Source organism: Thamnophis sirtalis, unplaced genomic scaffold (assembly GCF_051295495.1).
Source record: "Thamnophis sirtalis isolate CommonGarterSnake01/CBP01778 unplaced genomic scaffold, rThaSir2_p1.2 scaffold_14, whole genome shotgun sequence".
NCBI lineage: Eukaryota > Metazoa > Chordata > Lepidosauria > Squamata > Natricidae > Thamnophis > Thamnophis sirtalis.
Genome location: NW_028261394.1, coordinates 28,779,817 through 28,800,809, shown reverse-complemented (window position 1 = coordinate 28,800,809; position 20,993 = coordinate 28,779,817). Strand labels below are relative to the sequence as shown.

The following is a 20,993-nucleotide window of genomic DNA, read 5'->3' as shown; positions in this document are numbered from 1 at the left end:
AGGCCGATCCCACCCACCCCCGGCCATCGCTCCCCTCCCTCTCACCCCATTGACCTGTCAAGCCCACTCACTCCCCCCCCCTGTCCTCCCTGCCCCCAGGATGGGGGTGTGTGTGGTGTTGTACCTCCCGCGTGGCCGTTTCCCCCAAACCCCTCCGCCCCGCCCCCCCCGGGCGCAGCCCCTCCGCCCCCCGGCAGCTCCCTGGGCAACATTGTAGCAAAGTGGGGGGGCGCGAGTAAGGCAGCCCCGCCCGCGGTCCGGGGAGCCCAGCGGAGGATTCGTCGCCGGGCCGGCCCTGCGGCTCCCGGGCCGCCTTACCCTGCCCGGCCGTGGGGACCCCGCGGGCGGGTAGCCAGCCCGTCCCGGCTCCTCCTCCTCCTCCTCCTGCACCTCCTTCTCCTCCTCCAGCCTCCGCCTCCCGGCCAGGCAGGCAGCGCAGTCCGTGTCGGCCCTGCCCTTCTCCGGTGCGGCGGCGGAGCGAGCGAGCGAGCCAGCGAGCGGTGGGTCAGTGGAGGCCGCGGTTGCCGGGAGACCCTCGGCATCCCCCGCCGCCATGCCGCTGCTCTTCCTGGAGCGCTTCCCTTGGCCCAGCCTGCGCGTCTACGCGGCGCTCAGCGCCCTGGCCCTGCTGGGCTCCCTGCTCAGCGCCTACAGCGCCCTCCGCCAGGCCGGCAGCCCCCAGCCCGCCCCCGGCCCGCCCGACGGGGAAGCGCCGGCCCTGCAGCCGCCCCCGACGCCGGCCCTGCCGTTGCCCCCAGGACACGGCCCCGCCGCGCTCGACCTCGCCTACTACCTGCTCTCCGACGGCCTCTGCGTCTGGGTGAGTCCCGGTGGGGGGGAAGAGTGGGAGGCGGCGGAATCCGGGGTCCATGAAGCCCAGCTGGCGGGAGGGGGGGCTGAAGATAGAGGAACTTAGGGGGATGGACTCGGGGTCCCATTGTCCCCAACTGCCGAAGGGATGAAGACAGGAAGCTAGGGGGATGGACTTCAGGTCCCATTATCCACAGCTGGTGTGTTTGTGTGTGTGTGTGTGTGTGTGTGTGTGTGTGTGTGTCTGTGTGTGTCTGTGTGTGAGAAGGCAGAGGAGCCTAGGGGATGGACTCGGGGTCCCATTGTGCCCAGCTGTCCCCAAGGGGATTAGAGACAGGAAGCTAGGGGGATGGACTTCAGGTCCCATTACCCACAGCTGGGGTGTCTATGTGAAGGAAGAGGAGCCTAGGGAAATGAACTCTAGGTTCCATTCTCCCCAGCTGGTGGCGGATGGGGGGAAGAGGGAAAAAAAAGATAGAGGAACCTAGGGGGATGGACTCAGGGCCCCATTATCCCCAGCTGGCGACAGGGAGAGATAGAGTGAACCTAGGGGGATGGACTCGGGTCCCTTTATCCCCAGCTAGTGGGGGTGGTGAAGGTAGTGGAGTCTAGGGAGTTGGACTCTGGGTCCCATTATCTCCAGCTGATGAGGGGGTGAGAGATAGAGAAAATCTAGGGAGATGGACTCTGGTTCCCATTATCCTCAGCTGGTGTGTGTATGTGGATGAAGGTAGAGGAACCTATGCGATGGGGTCTAGGTCCCATTATCCCAGGATGGTGTTGTTGTTGGTGTGTGTGTGTTGTTGTTTTTGTTTGTGTGTGTGTGTGTGTGTGTAGGGGTGTCGTAGCCTAGGGTGATGCACTCCAGCTCCCATTATCCACCCCGGGCAGAGAGGGTGCCCTGCCCTCCTAGCATGACCTGGTGCTCCTGGTGAATCTTGAGTGGAGTCTGATTCCCATGGTCCCCAGCCGGGGAGGGGGGGTATGGGGAGGATGGTTTTTCACTCTGTCACCTTGACAGGTTCCTTATGACTCCAGGTCCCATGATCCCCAGCTGGGATGATTGGACAATAACGGGTGATTTGAGAGCCTTAGGCATGACTCTCAGCTTCCCTAGGTGTGGGAAATGAGAGGATGGTTCATCAATTTTCGACCTTTTTGCCTCCCTCTGTGGGAGTGCCCCAATTCCAGTTTATTCTACACCGTCCAGCCTCTTCAGGGAAGATGGGCATTGTAGTCTCATTCTTAGCCAACCTGGCTGACGGAAAAGGCTGCTGCTGAAGGACCTTCTTGGGTGGGATTGAGGGATGGGCCTTCGGAGAATGAGTTGGCCACCAGCATTTGGAGAGCTCCACCCTACTCTTTTGGCTGAGTTTTGAGGAGTTGTAGTCAAAAGCATTTGATGGGCCCACCTAGATACAAGAGGACCCAGGTCTACTCTTCTTTCCCATCTGTACGACAAACAAACCAGGTGATGACAGTTATGGTCCAGTCCCATTTGGAGAACCCCATCATCTGAGGCCAACATGGACAGGGAGGATGGTACCTTCCTCCTAGCCACGTTTGGAAAACTGGGCCAATAGTACAAGGATGGGGCCAATGTGTCAGTCAGGAAGTAAAATTATGACAGAGGGAGGAGGTGAGAGGTGGTAGGACCACTCATTGAAGCAAGCCTGAGCTCTAAGTCGGATTGAGTGGGAGGGATTGGCTCAGAGACCCCCAGGAAACTTTGCACTTGAGAAGAATAGGAAGCTTCCCATGTCTAGCTCGGCCTTGAGTGATGTATGGGCAGAAGACGTTTTCTGGGGTCGTGGTATGATGAAGAAAATCATGGAAAATATGAGGGCCCTAAAGAACTGCGGGAGGGGAGGCATTGAAGTTGCTTTGGAGTCAATGGGAAGAATATTTGTGGTGCAGGCATGTCTCTTAACCTGGCACAAACAGTTGGGTGGGCTCCCGATGGTTTGGATTGCATCTCCCATCACCTTGGACGATGGCTGGGTTGTAGGGAAGCTGTAGTCTTTCAATCTGAGGTTGTCCTTGGCTTCATCGCCACACAGGTACGATGGACAAATTCTTGAATTTGCTTGGAAAGAGATCTTGGTTTCCAAGAGAAGATCCAAGTTTTGGTTCTCTCAACAGGTTGCTTTAAAAAGACCTCGATGAGTTCGGCATATTCTAGAAATGCTTGAAGGGAGAGAGAATGAAAATAATTGCGTTCTTCTGCATGTTAAGTACTAAAGTCTTAGAACAGTGATGGCAAACCTTATCGGCATGGTGCATGCTTCTGGCTTCTGGCACACGCATGCGACGATCAGCTGGTCAGCACGCATGCGCACGCTAGAAAACGGAAGACCAGCTCTTCCAGTTTCCAGCATTGCCTCACCCATAAGGCCAGCTGATCATTGCGTGTGCATGAGTGCCAGAAACCCGGAATGGGCAACGCCGTTCACCATCACGGTCTTAGAATGTAAGGGTTGCGAAGGGGTTGCGAAGGAAATCTAGTCCACCCCTCTTCTGCATGGTGCCAAGACTCACAACTGCAGGGGTTGGAATCAGCGACAACTTTTTCCATTGCTGTCATTCACTTTTCCACCTTGAATGCACGGGCTTTAATTTACACAGCCGGCTGGACCCACAGACAGGTTAACTTTAACTCACGTGTTTTATTTACATTACATGGTTTATTCATTCACACCCAGGCAGTCCCCCATTTACACAACTGGAATCAGAATTTCCACCGTTAAGCGAGGTGCTCGTCCAATGAGTCACCCCCAATTTTACAACTTTCTTTTTTTGGGGGGCCACAGTTGTTAGGATCCTTTTAGCTATTAATTGAATCACATGGTTGTTAAGTGAATCCGGCTTTCCCCAAATCTAAAACTAGCCGGGAAGGTAGCATATGGTAATCACGTGCGGCAACCATCGAAAAAAACGTGCCGTCTATACCAAAGTGGCCAAATTTTGACCACGGGACCGTGGGAATCCTGAGACAGTTGTAATTGTGAGTTGCTGGTTGTAAGTTGCTTTTTTCAGGGCTCTTGTCACTTTGAACGGCCGCTAAACAAATAGTTGTATGTTGAAGGCCACTGTACTGAAACTGGCCATCTGTACTACAGGTAATCCTTGAGCGATGATCACAATTGAGCCCAAAATATTAGCTGCTAAACGCAGTGTTTCTCTACCTTGGCGAGTTGAAGTCCACAGGACTTAAAGTCGCCAAGGTTGAGAAACACAGTGCTAAAGGGATGTGGTGGCTCAGGGGCTAAGACGCTGAGCTTGTCAATCAGAAGGTCGGCAGTTCGAGTCCCTAGCGCTGCGTAACAGGGTGAGTTCCTGTTACTTGTCCCAGCTTCTGCCAACCTAGCAATTTGAAAGCATGTAAAAATGCAAGTAGAAAAATAGGGACCACCTTTGGTGGGAAGGCAACAGTGTTCTGTGCGCCTTTGGTGTTTAGTCATGCTGGCCACATGACCATGGAGACGTCTTCGGACAGCGCTGGCTCTTTGGCTTTGAAAGGGAGACGAGCACCACCCCCTAGAGTTGGGAACAACTAGCACATATATGCGAAGGGAATCTTTACCTCTACCTCAGTGTTTCTCAACCTTGGCAGATGTCTGGACTTCAACTCCCAGAATTCCCCAGCCAGCGAAGTTGCCAAGGTTGAGAAACACTGCTCTACCTATTGGTTGCTAAGTGAGACATTTGATAGAGTTTTGCACCTTTTTACGACCTTTCTTGCCAGAGTTGTTAAGTGAATCACTGCAGTTGTTAAGTTAAAAACACGGTTGTTAAGTGAATCCAGCTTCCCCCATTGACTTTGCCTGTCAGAAGGTCGCAAAAGGGAATCACGTGACCCTGGGACGCTGCGACCGTCATAAATACGAGTCACTTTGCCAAGTGTCCCAATTTTGATCCCATGACTGTTGGGCTGCTGCAACGGTTGTAAGTGTGAAAAATGGTCATCAGTCCCTTTTATTCAGTGCCGCTGTAACTTTGAACGCTCATTGAACGAACTGATGTAAGTTGAGAGCTGGACCTGTCCTGTTTTTCATTGGTTTATTGTTCAATATAAGCCTACAGGTAGCTGCTTCCCACAGTGTAGTTAAGATAGTAGCTCCTCTTACGTAATGCACAAGATCAAAAGGGTATTTTTGTTGCGTTGAACGTATTGTGCAAACACACTCTGAACATGACGTTCCGCATGTAAAGGATCAGTGCAACTACAATGAGTTCTCCGAAAACTCCTGTAAGGCAAATGGGTGAGGATTCTTGGTTTCTTTATGTCTGGATTAAATTGCTTCACATTACTTACTGAATTGCTTTAATAGCCTGCTATGTGACAGGTATGTGCTATATGCAAGGTTGGCTCAGGGGCCAAGACGCTGAGCTTGTCAATCAGAAAGTCGGCAGTTCAGTATTCGAATCCCTAGCGCCACGTAACGGAGTGAGCTCCCGTGACTTGTCCCAGCTTCTGCCAACCTAGCAGTTCGAAAACATGTAAAAAATGCAAGTAGAAAAAATAGGAACCACCTTTGGTGGGAAGGGAACAGCGCTCTGTGCGCCTTTGGTGTTGAGTCATGCTGGCCACATGACCACGGAGACGTCTTCGGACAGCGTTGGCTCTTCGGCTTTGAAACGGAGATGAGCACTGCCCCCTAGGGTCAGCAACAAGTAGCACATATATATGAGGGGAACCTTCACCTTTAGCTTTACCTATGTGCCAGGTAAGCTCCCAATGCCAGGTGCACATTTTCAAAACGTCAGCCGCTTGGGGTAAAAGAATGACCAATGTAAAATCGAACGATTTGTAACAGAAAATAATTAATACAATTAATGTAATGCAGGAGCCCTCTATTTAGTTTAGTGGCCATTTACAGTGGCACTGGGGAAAAAAAGACTTATAATTGCAGCATCTCCGTGGTTACGTGATTAAAATTCAGAAGCTTGGCAATTGACCCATTCTTCTGACAGTTGCAGACATGAGGTCACCCTTTGTGGCCTTCTGGTGAGCCAGAGGTCAATGGAGAAGCCAGCTGCACCGGACAACCTCTTTACGAAGTTCAACAACTTCAATGATTCCCTTAAGAACTGTGGCAAGAAAGCTCGTAAAACGGGGCAAAGCTCAGTCTAAAACTGCCTCGCTTAGCAACGGAACTTGAGGGCCCGGTTGTTGTGTAAGCCGAGAACTAATTGCATAAGAAAACCATAACAGATTGTGGTTTTTAAAAGTTAGATGACTCGTCATCCATTAGGTCATCATCGTTTCAGGAACTTGAACAGAGAAAGAGAATGAACACCAGTAGGTTAAAAAAAATGCAATGGAATCAGGACTTCCCCATGGAGTTTTCTTGTGGAAAGCTGGCAGGAAGTATCAGAAATTCCTTCCTTCCTCCCTCCCTCCCTTTGTCCCTCCCTCCCTCCCTTTCCCTCCCTCCCTCCCTTTTCTTCCTCCCTCCCTCCATCCTTTCCTCTCCCATCCCTCTTTCCTCCCTCCCTCCCTTGTCTTCCCTTCCTTTCCTTCCTTGTCCCTCCTCCCTCCCTCCTTCCCTCCGTTCCTTCCTTTCCTTCTTCCCTCCCTCCCTCCCTCCCTTTTCCTTCCTTCCTCCCTCCTTTTTCTGGTAGTTAAACCAGTACAGCTTTTGATGCTTTAAAACTAGATATCAAAATCAGCATGTAGAACTGGGACATTACCTGTGCCTGCAACCCAACCCAACTCAGTCCTGGCCCTGTGGCTTGGCAACAGAAAGTGAAGCGAAACACCTGGGGAAGGGGTGTGGCAACAGGTAAACACCTGCTACCTCTGGTCAGGGGAACAAACTAAGCTGGTTCTTCAGCCAGGACAACCAATTGCTTGGAGACTTCTTTCTAATGCTCTGCTTTTCAGAAACTCACATTTTGTTGCTGGCTAAGGTTGAAACTTACCAGTAATCCTCAACCTACAACCACAATGGACATGTACTGCTTCACAGTACTTTCCAGCCCTCTCGAAGCAGTTCACAGAGTTGGCCTATTGACCACAACAATCTGGGTCCTCATTTTACCCAGGAAGGCTGAGTCCACCTTTCTCAAGCTTGGCAACTTGAAGTTGGTTGGACTTCAACTTCCAGAATTCCCCAGCCAGCAATGGATTCTGGGAGTTGAAGTCCACCCACCTTCAAGTTGCCACCTTGGAGAAACATAACATGTTTAGAGATTACTACAATCCTAATTTTTTTCAATGATATTTTTGCTGCTCCTACTCCGTTAAGCCAATTGCAGAATTATGGAAAGGTTTTTGAAATCAACTTCATTTGATTCCATCTTCAAAAGCCTTGCATATCTTGCCAATATGTAAGGATTAGGGGATTTATGGACGAGGCTTCTGAACAGAATCTGTCGCTTGGTTTGCCAAATCCTTTTCTTTAGGATGTCCTGAGACCCTTTGGTGAATGTCAGCTATAGAGTTGTTTTTAAACTTTGCAAAATGTTGTGGGAAGGGTTCTCAGGGTGTAAGAAATAATGATTAGGATGAATGACTTCCTTATGTAGAGCCGAATTAGTCAGATCTACTTAAAAATCTATTTTGGTTTATATCTCATTTTTTCCATTTATGTGACTTCTGTTATTGACATGGACTAAAAACATTAAGCCACATCATGTTGTGAACTCCAGAATAAATCACTGTAAAAATAAATAAATTAAAACCTAGGTGGTGACTCAGATGCTATGAATAAATGTCATAAAAAGTGACAGACAAGAAGGTGTAGTCTACAGTATGCAAATCAGAGTTATAGCTTCTTATTAATTACTTGAGTCTCATAATGACGGATTAGCCCTTGTTTGAAATCTTTTAAATAATGACGTGTGCATTAATAGGCCTTTGATTGTTCTTATGTTTGCTTCATTTGTTGCACATCATTTACGCTGCAAATGTTGAAGTGGTGCTATATTAATGTTAGTAGTTGTGAGTTCCCATCTTCCACAGCCCATATGGCTGTTGGCTGTCCTAAGTGGGTGTTATATTTTGTCCCAAATGTCTGAAAGGAAGTAAATCTGAGTTTTAAGATACTTCGGTACTCTTGTTCTTTTTGAGATTTAGTATACAGATGAGCTGCACTTACAAACACCTCTTCTGTTCTGTTCCATTTCATTCCATTTCATTCTGTTCCACTCCAAACAGAATAACTGAGTTAGAAGGGACTTTGGAGGTCTTCTAGTCTGACACCCTGTTCAACCAGGCGCCTCTACACCATTTCAGACAAGTAGCTTTCCAATTTCTTCTTACAAACCTCCACAACGGAGCACTGATGGATTCTATTCTATTCTCTTCTATTTTATTCTATTTTATCCTATTCTATTTTCTATTCTATTCTATTTTCTATTCTATTCTATTCTAATTTCTACTCTACTCTACTTAGAGGTGGTATTCAGCAGGTTCTGACCCATTCTGGAGAACTGGTAGCGGAAATTTTGAGTAGTTTGGAGAACCGGTAAATGCCACCTTTGAATGGCCCCATCCCCATCTATTATCTGCCTCCCAAGTCCCAGCTGATTGGGAGGGAATGGGGATTTTGCAGTATTCTTCCCTTGCCATGCCCACCATGCCACACCCACCAAGACATGCCATGTCCACCAAGCCACACCCACCAAGACATGCCATGTCCACCAAGCCACACCCACCAAGGCATGCCATGCCCACCATGCCACACCCACCAAGACATGCCATGCCCACCAAGCCACACCCACCAAGACATACCATGCCCACCAAGCCACACCCACCAAGACATGACATGCCCACCAAGCCACACCCACCAAGCCATGCCATGTCCACCAAGCCACACCCACCAAGACATGCCATGTCCACCAAGCCACACCCACCAAGACATGCCATGCCCACCAAGCCATGCCCACCAAGACATGCCATGCCCACCAAGCCACACCCACCAAGACATGCCATGCCCACCAAGCCATGCCCACCAAGACATGCCATGCCCACCAAGCCACACCCACCAAGACATGCCATGCCCACCAAGCCACACCCACCAAGACATGCCATGCCCACCAAGCCACACCCACCAAGACATGCCATGCCCACCAAGCCACAGAACTGGTAGTAAAAAAATTTTTAATCCCACCATTGACTCTACTCTACTCGCTTGATAGTGAGATTCTGCTGTATTCAAGTTACTTGATAGTGAGATGGATGGAACATAAAGTTAATACATCAAAATTCTAATTCTACTACTTTATTTTATTCCCCCCCACCCCCCAGGTATTGGTGAATACAGCCTGTTGCATTCTGATGCTGATTGCAAAGCTAATACAAACCATTGTGTTTGGGCCCCTCCGTGTTAGTGAACGGCAGGTAAGAAATGTTTCCAACGAGTGATGAGTGATGGGTGAATGATATTCACCAAATTATTTCTCTTTAATGGGCATCTTCACCTATTTTTATTATCTGGGCCCATGATAGCAAAATTTGTTATTTTTAGGTGAAATTCCAAAAACCCCAGAAAATTATTAAAAAACGGCTGTTCAGTATGTTTTTATCTTTAAAAAAAAATCAATTTTCATTAAATGTTCACAAACAAAGCAGTATGTTTTAATTTTAGAATAAACCTTAAGTGAATTATGCATGACTGTCCACCTGCAGTTTAAATATCCATCCACCAATTAATAACCCAATGACAGCTTCTCCTATTGCATAATAGTTCACAAAGTGCAGTGTGACCTTTCAAAACAAGAATAATAACTATCTGCGCAAATCTCTCTTTCAGCATCTGAAGGATAAGTTTTGGAACTTCATCTTCTACAAGTTTATTTTCATTTTTGGGGTGTTAAATGTCCAGACCGTGGACGAAGTCGTCATGTGGTGTCTCTGGTTTTCGGGACTTGTGTTCCTACATCTCATGGTTCAGCTTTGCAAAGACAGGTTTGAATATGTAAGTTTATTTCTCAATGTATCTGGGCAAAGGGAGAGGGGATTTCATTAGCCCTCTCACCAGACTCTCTCACCAATTTGTCACTCTGGACATTGAACTTGGGTATTTGGGATGCAGGAAATCACTTTTATTTTGTAGGTGAAATGAGCCACAAATTTGGATGTCATGCCAGAAAGCTAGAATAGAGGAATGGAATAGAATTAGAATGGAATAGAATTAGAATAGAATAGAATAAGAAATAGAGTAGAATATAGTAGAGTAGAGGTGGTGGATGTGAGTGGGATGGGATGGGATAGGATAGGATAGAATAACAAATAGAATAGAGTAGAGGTGGAGGGGAGTGGGATGGGATGGGATAGAATAGAATAGAATAGAATAGAATAATAATAGAAAGGGAGCTTGGGGGGGTCTTCTAGTCCAACCCACCCTGATCAGGCATGAAATCTTATACATTTCAGACAAATGGTTATCCAATCTCTTCTTAAAAACCTCAAATTTTGGAGCATTCACAACTTCTGTAAGCAAGTTGTTCAACTACAGACCTTTTATCAGGCTTGGAGAGCTGCCAGGACGATATCTTCCAAACTCCACGGTGTAGCAGCAATTACTTGGCAGGAAGTCAGGAACAGATCTTCACCCTAATGAGTCAAACTAATTGTCTCCTGCAAACTCCACTCCCCTTTCACTCCTCTTTATTCCCTATGGAAGGGGCCATTCACCATCTACCTGTGCCTTTACTCCCGAGTTGACCATTGTTCCTTAGCTATTCCCTTCTTCTGGCAGCTCTGCACATGTGCATATCGGCAACAGGCTCCAGCTGTTCTTCTGCCTCACTGATGTCTGACTCCAAAGGCAGCTGCTAACTGTTGAACGGCCTTGGCCTCCTCTCTGCCTTTGACACAGAGCCCTCATCAGAGCCTTCCTCAGTCTCCAGGACTGGCTCATGTTCCTCCCCAACCTCCTTGCTGTCCGAATCAGCTGCCAGATCCGCCGGCCACTGGTGGACCACAATACCATGGAGGTCTTCTTCTGAACCTTCTGAAGTGTGTCAGCTAAGAATGCTGGTAGTCAGAATAGGTTGTGGGCATTTTCTAACTCACATGTTGGTATTTTTCAGCTCTCTTTTTCTCCCACCACCCCTCTGAACAGCCACATTCGAGTCCTGACCCTGCTGGTTGTCATGTTGCTTTCCTGCTGTGGCCTCGCAGTGGTGTGCGGCATCATTGGCTACGCGCATGGAATGCACACGCTATCCTTCATGGCTGCAGAGGTGAGACTCCTGGTTAAATCACCTAGGTTTTAGGCTTTCTTGTTTATTGAGCTTCACCCCCCCCCCCCCGTTGTTCCATTCCTTTTTTTAAAATTTTTATTTATGTAGGATAGAAATTACAAATTGACAATGGCAACTAGTTATAAGGAAAAACCTGTATAAAATGTTCTATAGGTGGCCTTTGCCACTGGCAAGACTAGGAAAGGTGTTTAAAAATATATCTGCTAAATGTTGGAAATGTAATCAGATACCAGGCACCTATTCTCACATGTGGTGGATGTGTCCAAAGGCAATATATATATATATTGGATGAAAATACAATACATAGTTAGATATAATGATAAAGCAGCGCATAGACTTAAAACCAGAAATATTTTTGTTAGGCAACTAATCTTGACCGGCTCAAGATTGACTAAGCCTTCCATCCTTCTGAGGTGGGCAAAATGAGGATCCAGATTGTTGAGGGCAATAGACTGATTTTGCAAACCACTTAGAGAGTCCTGTAAAGCACTGGGAAGCGGTATATAAGTCTAAGTGCTCTTGCTAGTACTCTATTTTTTGCACAATGCTTGAGTGATTTTCTGCTGGATTCAGCACTCGGTCTACTGAGCAAGTCTTGGTCTATGGAGCGAAGCTCAAACAAACCTGGATTGGAATCATTGGAAGATGCAGCTCATTTTGAGAGAACAGATTGGTCTGTCTTAACGCTGTTTATATAATCATTTCAGGATTACAGCATTTGCGGGCTAGGAATGTTCCCCTCCCAGCCGCTCATGGCTAAGCGCAGGAGGCATACACTTCAAAGGTTCAACTCTGATTCTTATAATTAAGTAATTATAATTTAAATTAATATCTGAAGCTCGGTACTGGGCATGCCTTGGTCTCTCGCTCTTTGAATAGCTCCCATATTTGACCTCCTACAAAGTTAAAAGGTTTCAATAGATTTATAGGCTATTAACTTGGCCTCCCTTTCTACAAACTAGCAATTGCAATTGTACTTATATACCACTTAACAGCGCTTTTACAGCCCTCTCTAAGCGGTTCACAGAGTCAGCTTATAGTCCCCAACAATCTGGGTCCTCATTTTACCCACCTCGGAAGGATGGAAAGCTGAGTCAACCTTGAGTCGATCAGGATCGAACTGCTGGCAGTGGGCAGAATTAGCTTGCAATGCTGCATTCTAAGCACTGCACTTCATGGATGGATGGATGGATGAAAGGAAGGAAGTGCAATAGCAATAGCACTCCAACATATACCGCTTTATAGTGCTTTACAGCCCTCTCTAAGTGGTTTACAGAGTCAGCCTATTCCCCCACAACAATCTGGGTCCTCATTTTACCCACCTCAGAAGGATGGAAGGCTGAGTCAACCTTGAGCTGGTCAGGATTGAACTGCTGGCAGTGGGCAGAGTCAGCCCACGTTACTGCATTCTAACCACTGTTCATCATGGATGGATGGATGGAAGGAAAGAAGGAAGGAAGTGTAATAGTAATAGCACTTAGACTTATATACCGCTTCACAGTTCTTTTACAGCCCTCTCTAAACGCCTTACAGAGTCAGCCTCTTGCTCCCAACAATCTGGGTTCTCATTTTACCGACCTCAAAAGGATGGAAGGCTGAGTCAACCTTGAGCCACTCAGAATCTACATAGAAGCTGCATAGTCCTTTGATTCTTTATTTGACACCTATTACAAAATCTATAAACAGTTGAGGTGATCTGTATCGGATTTACAATTCCCAGCTCCTTGTGTTCCTGGAAGTTGGTTGTGCAGGCGGTTATGCAGCTCAGCTTTACCAAGTGACTGGAGACCTTGTCTATTTTGGCTTGATTGACGGGAGCCATTAAATACCTGGGTCCTTTTGCAGTGACATCACATTCCTTTCTTGTGTTCGGTGTGTCATTGTGATGACCCTCAGCCCCCCCTCCCCTTTTTTTGTTTTTGGCATCAGGATAGGCCTGGCAGAGATCCTAAGTAGCAATGGATTGTTCTGAACCGCACTTCATTAAACAAAATCCATCTTATTTTTTTTTTAAAAAGGTTTTTGTTAAATACAGGGATTTAACTCGACTTACAACACTTCATTTCGTGACAGTTCCAAACTACGCCGGCACTGAAAAAAATCTGACTTAGAACTTTTCCCCCCACACTTAACAACCGTTGCAGCATCCCTGTGATCACAATTCAGACGTTTGACAACTGATTCACATTTATGACGGTCCCCGTGTCCTCGGGGACATTGTTATCCCCTTTTGCGACCTTTTGACAAGCAAAATTGAGGGGGAAGCCACTTAACAACTGTGTTACTAACTTAACTGCGGTGATTCACTTAACAACCCTAGGCAAGGGAAGATCGTAAAACGGGGCAACATTGATTTAACAAGTGTCTCACTTAGTGACGTAAATTTTGGGCTCAATTGTGGTCGTAAGTCGAGGTCTACCTGTAGTTCCTTCGTTTGTATTTTGAGCCTGTCCTCCATAGGAATTGCAAGCTTTTCCTGTTTAGCAGAGTTAGAAATATTCGCTTCCTCTTTCAAGTTACTTAATACGACCGTCATTTTCTGTTACATACTACTCATCATTTTTACTTTCGTCTCGTAAATCGTCCATGGATTCAGTGTTAGGTTTCTCTCTCAAACACACTGAATTAAAAAATAGTAATCAGCATACTGTCCTGGTGCTGTAAACCAATAGAATCTGAATTAGTACAGTTAGTCCTTGACTTATAACAGTTCACTTAGTTGTAATGTAATTACAACATTACAACGAACTGAGGTGGAGCAGTGGTTAGAGTGCAGCACTGCAGGCTACTTCAGCTGACTGCTAGCTGCAGTTCAGCAGTTCAAATCTGTGAAGCTGTATATAAGTCTAAGTGCTATTGCTCTTCCCTCCCTCCCTCCCTCCCTCCCATCCATCCATCCATCCAGGTTGATTCTGCCCACTGCTAACAGTTCGATCCTGACCGACTCAAGGTTGACTCAGCCTTCCATCCTTCCGAGGTGGGTAAAATGAGGACCCAGATTGAGGACCACTTAGAGAGGGCTGTAAAAGCACTGTAAAGCGGTATATAAGTCTAAGTGCTATTGCCCTTCCATCCATCCATCCATCCATTCATCCATCCATCCAGCAGTGGTTAGAATGAAGTACTGCAGGCTAACTCTGCCGACTGCCAACAGTTACACCAGAGCAGTGGTAGTGCAATTTAGTATTGCAGGATGACTCTGCCCACCGCCAGCAGTTCAATCCTGACTGGATCAAGGTGGACTCAGCCTCCCATCATTCCGAGGTAGATAAAATGAGGTTCCAGGTTGTTGGGGCAAGAGGCTGACTCTGTAAACCGCTTAGAGAGGGCTAAAAGCACTGTAAAGCGGTATATAAGTCTTAAGTGCTATTGCTATGGCTACAACGTCATTGAAAAAAGTGACATGACCAATTTTCACACGTACGACCATTGCGGCATCCCCATGCTCAGAGGATCAAAATTAGGATGCCAGGCCACTGGTTCCTATTTATGACGGTCACAGGCCAGATTCACTCAACAAACCCTGTTACTAATTTAACAATTGCATTGATTTGCTTAACAGCTGTGGCAAGAAAGTTTACAAAGCGGGGCAAAGTTCTCTTAACCATTGTCTCACTTAGCAACAGAAGTGTTGGGCTCAAATTGCGGTTGTAAGTTGAGAATTGCAATTGTTAAAAGAGGCTTTTTAAAGCGGAATTGAAGTTTTCCTTTCAAGCAAATTCAGGTAGTCCTTGAACTTAAACCATTTGTATAAGTTATAACGGTCCTGGAACAAGCGACTTAGGACTGGTCCTCGCATCTACGGCCGGCCTAGCCCATGACATTCATGGGATCTCTCTGCAACCGGCAATGGCTTTAGGACAATCATGATCATTATTTGAGACCTTTCCAGCTGGCTTCCGACAAGCAAAGTCAATAGGAGAAGCCAGATTTGCTTAATGATCACATGATTCACTGGGAAAAAAAACGCCGTGGTTCCCTTAGCTATTGTAGTACACAGGTTGTACAGTTGGACATGAGTCACTTAGCAACCTGCCTGCTTAGCAACAGAATTTCTTCATCTTATATATATCTGTTCAAGAACTAAAATAAAGGCGTCTCCCCCCCCCTTTTTTTTAAAGGGACACGGTGGCTCAGGGGTTAAGCTTGTTGATCAGAAGGTTGGCAGTTCAGCAATTTGAATCCCTAGTGCCGCATAATGGAGAGAGCTCCCGTTACTTGTTCCAGCTTCTGCCACCCTAGCAGTTCAAAAGCATGCAAAAATGCAAGTAGAAAAATAGGGTCCACCTTTGGTGGGAAGGGAACAGCGTTCTGTTTGGCAGTTCGAATCCCTAGCGCCACGTAACAGAGTGAGCTCCCGTTACTTGTCCCAGCTTCTGCCAACCTAGCAGTTTGAAAGCAGGTTAAAATATGCAAGTAGGAAAATAAGGTCCACCTTTGGTGGGAAGGTAACAGCGTTCTGTTCGGCAGTTGGAATCCCTAATGCCACATAACAGATTGAGCTCCCATTACTTGTCCCAGCTTCTGCCAACCTAGCAGTTCGAAAGCATGTAAAAATGCAAGTAGAAAAATAGGGTCCACCTTTGGTGGGAAGGTAACAGCGTTCTGTGTGCCTTCGGCATTTAGTCATGCCAGCCACATGACAACGGAGATGTCTTTGGACAGCGCTGGCTCTTTGGCTTTGAAATGGAGATGAACACTGCCCCCTAGAGTCGGGAACAACTAGCACAGATGTACAAGGGGAACCTTTACCTTTTATCCTTTTTTGTATCTCCCAGGGCCTTGTTAGTTTTATTTGTGCTTCCTGCAAGGTGTAACTCGATTTTACCCATTTTTGTAAAATATTTTCCAAAGTTTGTATCTTACAAAGCAAAGCTACTCTGATATTTTGGAGTTTTTTTGTTTTTTGTTTCTGTGTGCAACCTCCCCCCCCCCCGCCCCAACCCTCAAGTGTCTGAGATCAGACAGACATATAGATTCCATAACTTAATATTTTTCTGATCTTAGCCATTGCCGATTGCGGAATGCAGAAAAAATACTTATACTCGTAGGACTGGAAGAGCCGTTCATTTGTTTTCCTGTAACTGCGGTAGCTTCAGAGAATAACGTGCAAATTCTTTTGTCCCTTTGCAGTCACTGCTTGTCACCGTAAGAACCGTGCATGTGATTTTACGGTAAGCATTATATATCCATGTCGAACAGGTTGTGTAGGAATTCCTTAACAAAATGGGTGTGATCGCAAGCTCAGATTGTCGTTCATCTGACCTAAGGGGAGAGGGGGGTGTTAAGTGCATTGTGGAAATTGTTGAGTAACTAGGTTAATTTTTTTGTAAAGGTGACCCCGATGGGATGAATGAGATCATAGCTGAAAACGGATCTAATATGGTAGCCCTCAACTTACAACCATTCGTTTAGTGGCTGTTTGAAGTTACAGCGGCACTGAAATATGTGACTTAACGACCGTTTTTCACAGTTACAACCGTAGCAGTATCCCCTTGGTCACATGATCAAAATTCAGATATTTGGCAACAGATTCATATTTATGACGATTGCAGAGTCCCGGGGTGGTGGTGGTGGGTGTGTCACATGATCCCCTTTTGCGTCCTCCTGACAAGCAGCGTCCATAGGGAAGCCAGATTCACTTAACGGCCATATGACTGTCATAATGGCAGTGATTTGCCTAACTGAGGAGGTACGAAAGGTTGTAAAATAGAACAAAACTCACTTAACAGGGTTCCACCACAAAACCGCGGTAGACTAAAGCGCTCTCGACGAAAGCGCGTAAGTAGACGTCATCACAGCGCGACGAAAACATCGCGCTGTGAGCTGTAAATTTAAAATTAAAGCGAAAACCTTACCCTAACCCCCCCAAACCTAACCCTAAACCTAACCCTAAACCTAACCCTAAACCTAACCCTTAACCTAACGCTAAACCTAACGCTAACCCTTAATCTAAACCTAACCCTAACGCGTAACGTAACCCTAAACCTAACCCTAACCCTTAACCTAACCCTAAACCTAACCCTTACCTTTATGTGAATCGGCTTGCTTTAATTTAATTTTAATTTTAATGTAATTTATTTTTAATTTTTTTCATCGCGCTGCTGATGACGTCAGGTACGCGCTTTAATCGGGCGCGCTTTAGTGGACCGCGGTTTTGATGGGTCACGACTTAACAGAGGTCTTGCATAGTAACAGAAATTTTGGGCTAAGTTGTGGTTGTTGGAAACGGTTTAGACTTTTTTTTTTTTAACTTTGTCTCGAGGCTCGTAAAATTAATTAGGTCAGCTCTTGGAAACTTAGTCGTAAATTGATAACTATCTGTACCTGGAGTACGCCTATGGCAGATGAGCATTCTTGCACTATGTCAGAGCCACAAAATTGAGGTGGTTTTGCTCCCGCGTTGCCTAATAGTTATTTGCACAACATCCAATGTAGAGGTGGGTCAAGATTTTCCCCTTAACCCTCCACCCATTTTCACCCCTCCATATATTTACCCTTAAGAAACATAAAATAATAGAGTTGGAAGGGACCGTGGAGGTCTTCTAGTCCACCCCCATGCTCGAGCAACCCCCATTTAGTAGGATGGGCAGTGTAACCATTCTCATGCAGCCAACAGTGTCTTCTCCAGGTTCGTAGTTCCACCTTGTACTGGAACACACCTGATGTGTCTCCCCAAGTTACGTCTGCTCTCTGCATATGGGATTCATATTCCCACTTGGGCTAAAGGGAAGAAAATATTGACCCCATAGTTTGTAGCTGGATTACCCATTGTGGGATTATTGGTAAGTGTGTAGATTAGCATCTGAGGGGCCCTTGGTGCTCTCTGAGCTTGGTTTTTTTCCCCGTCTGCAAGAAACCAACCCAGTTCAGAGAGCGCCAAGGGCCCCTCATTTCAACCCCGAGTAACAAATCTCCTCCTTTTATTGATATTGGCACCTGTTAGCAGTCTAGACTTTTGCTGCTGCTGTCTCACCCTGTCGAACTGGCAGGGGGAATCAATGCAGGATTTCTCTTTTCTTCACCCAGTTACATCATCCATCTCTGGGATCTGAATCACGAAGGCACCTGGGAGAGCAAAGGCACCTATGTTTATTACACCGATTTCATCATGGAGCTGATGCTGCTGTCCCTGGATTTGATGCATCACATTCACATGCTGGTATAAAGGCTTAATAAATCATTTGGCGAGTCCCCATCCTTGGGGCAGATGTTGCGTAGGGCCAGCCTTCATAAAATGCAGAGGGGGCATGACAACTAGCCGCGGCCAACTCTTCGTGGGACAAGAGTGACACTCCTAGAGAAGAAATGGTGGAACAGAATCATTAAAGGAAGGGTGCCAAAGGAGGGATAAAATGAAATGTGAATGACAGATATTACAATAATGTTTTAGTTATTTTATATAACTAGATTGAATTGTCCCATGGCAAGTCAGCTGTGATTAAGTTGGCCGTGGCGAATTGGCCATGGCGAGTTGACTCAGTTAACTGCCTCATTTAGCAACTTAAAATTTGGGCTTAATGGTGGTCGTAAGTCGAGGACTGCCTGTATTCTGCACCTAGTAGGGTTTCCTTTATGTTGCTTTGTATCAGGATAAAAAAGCAAGGCTGGTTTTTTTTGGGGGGGGGGTTGGGGCGAGAGCTTCCACTAAATCAGGGGTCGACCACCCGTGGCTCTGGAGCCCGCATGTGGCTCTTTCATCCCTCTGCTGCGGCTCCCTGTCGCTGGTCAGGGCTTTTGGTTAGGACAGGTAGAGGAAAAAGCACTAGGAGGAGACTCTATGGTGGGGGAACCAAGCTTCCGGTCGGCAGAAGAAAAAGGACGCCACACTAGGAGGAGACTCTATGGTGCGGGGAACCGGACTTCCAGTCGGCTCCAGAATTGAACGAGGGATTTCTGGTTAGGACCTTTGTGGCTCTTTGGGTATTTAAGGTTGTTGACCCCTGCACTAAATAATAATCTGAAAGAGAATCCCCAAGCAATTTATATCTGTTAAGGCTTGAAAGCAAAAAAAAAAAAAAAAAAAAAAAGGGGGGGGGGGCGTTCTTGAAAGTTTTGGGCTGCATGTTGCAGATTCCAACTGAGAATCGTGTACTTTTCTGAAATTAGTCGGCAATATAAAATACAAAAATACAAAAGAAAATAGGAGGAAAAACAGGGAGGCTGGAGGGGAGGGAAAAGAGTAGGAAAAAGGGAAAAAAAGAAAGAAAAGGTGTTGACTTACGATTCCGTTTGGTGCAATAGAATAAGATAACACCAAATCCCAACTTTTTACTTTTACTTACTAGTATAAACTAGCCCTTTCTATAACAGGAAACCTATGTCATGGGTAAAACCCCAAATCAAAGATTCATCCCCCCCGCCCCCCCCAAGCAGAAAGTCCAGAAGCGGTTTCCATGCAGAAACAGAAGTACTGGTGTTCTTTTCTTTAATCAGAAAAGTCAGTCATCTCTGCTAACTCCATCAACTTTTGCAGCCATTCATCCATTCTGGGAATCAAAAGTTTCCTTCTATTTTTGTGCATACATAAAGTATTTGTGTCCTGAATGGGATAAACGCTTGGTTGAAGAAGGTCTGGCCTGGCCTCGTGAAATAATTCTCTTTTCTTTATTTGCATTCTTCCTCTCGCAACGGTGATTTGCTTTCCTGTTCTCTTCTTGGGAAAAAAATATATTTGGAAGCTGTTTGGCAACATTTGGTTGTCGATGGCCAGTCTGGTGATCTTTATGCAGCTGCGTTACCTGTTCCATGAAGTTCAGCGCAGACTGCGGCGCCATAAGAATTACCTGCGGGTGGTTGGAAACATGGAAGCAAGGTGGGTCTCTTCCTTTAATTCTAGAGCGAGAAATAATGAACCCCGGTCTCCCCCCCATCCTAGAGCGACATGTGTCTTGTGCTTTTGGGGGGAATTGGGGTGAGTTTGCAAAATAATTACAACACAATATTCTTTATTGTCCGAGGGTGATTAGACACACAAGGAATGTGTCTCTGGTGCATAAACTGTCACAGGGCATACAAGCAACAAAGTGATAAATCATAAGATACCAATAGGAGAAGGTAATAGGAAAGATGAGAAGGATCGCAATAGCAATAGAACTTAGATTTATATACCGCTTCGCAGTGCTTTGCAGCCCTCTCTAAGTGGTTTACAGAGTCAGCATATTGCCCCCGACAGTCTGGTTCCTCATTTTACTGACCTCGGAGGGATGGAGGGCTGAGTCAACCTTGAGCCAGTCAGGATTGAACTGCTTTGGGCAGAATTAGCCCGAAATACTGCATTCTAACTACTGGGAGGGAAGGAAGGAAGGGAGGGAGGGAGGGTGGGAGGGAGGGAGGGAGGGAGGGAGGGAGGAAAGGAAGGAAGGAAAGAAGAAAAATAGTAATAGCATTTAAATTTATATACCCTTCACAGTGCTTTACAGCCCTCTCTAAGCAGTTTACAGAGTCAGCCTTTTGCCCCCAACAATCTGGGTCCTCATTTTACTGACCTTGGAAGAATGGAAGGCTGAGTCAACCTTGAGCCGGTCAGGATCGAACTGCTTTAGGCAGAGTTAGCCTGAAATACTGCATTCTAACTACTGGGAGGGAAGGAAGGAAGGCAGGAAGGAAGGAAGACAGACAGACAGATAGACGGACAGACAGCAATAGCACTTAAGACTTATTTACCGCTTAACAGTGCTTTGTAGCCCTCTCTAAGCAGTTTACAGAGTCAGCCTCTTGTCCCCAACAATCTGGGTCCTCATTTTACCTACCTCAGAAGGAGGAAGGCTGAGTAAACCTTGAGCTGGTCAGGATCAAACTGCTGGAGTGAGCAGTGAGTTAGCCTGCAGTACTGCATTCTAACCACTGTGCCACCACGGCTCAATATGGGATAATAGTCATACAACCCTACTACGTGGGTAAATGCCTTTAGACATTCCCACAGTGGTGTGGAAATTAGGCATTCAGCAGAGTGATGGCATGGGGTG

At 46.4% G+C, this 20,993-nt stretch overlaps 1 protein-coding gene across 1 annotated transcript in view; it reads left to right on the top strand.

The window, feature by feature from the left end:
• The first annotated feature begins 446 nt into the window (after positions 1–446).
• The window catches only part of AMFR (autocrine motility factor receptor), a 44,497-nt gene continuing 23,950 nt past the window's right edge, over positions 447–20,993 (top strand). The window contains exons 1-7 of the mRNA XM_087729332.1: positions 447–820; positions 9,065–9,157; positions 9,570–9,734; positions 10,852–11,004; positions 16,159–16,199; positions 18,055–18,187; positions 19,707–19,840. Of these exons, the coding sequence (XP_087585458.1) occupies positions 554–820; positions 9,065–9,157; positions 9,570–9,734; positions 10,852–11,004; positions 16,159–16,199; positions 18,055–18,187; positions 19,707–19,840 (986 nt within the window). The 5' untranslated portion in view covers positions 447–553. The remainder of the gene's footprint in view (positions 821–9,064; positions 9,158–9,569; positions 9,735–10,851; positions 11,005–16,158; positions 16,200–18,054; positions 18,188–19,706; positions 19,841–20,993) is intronic.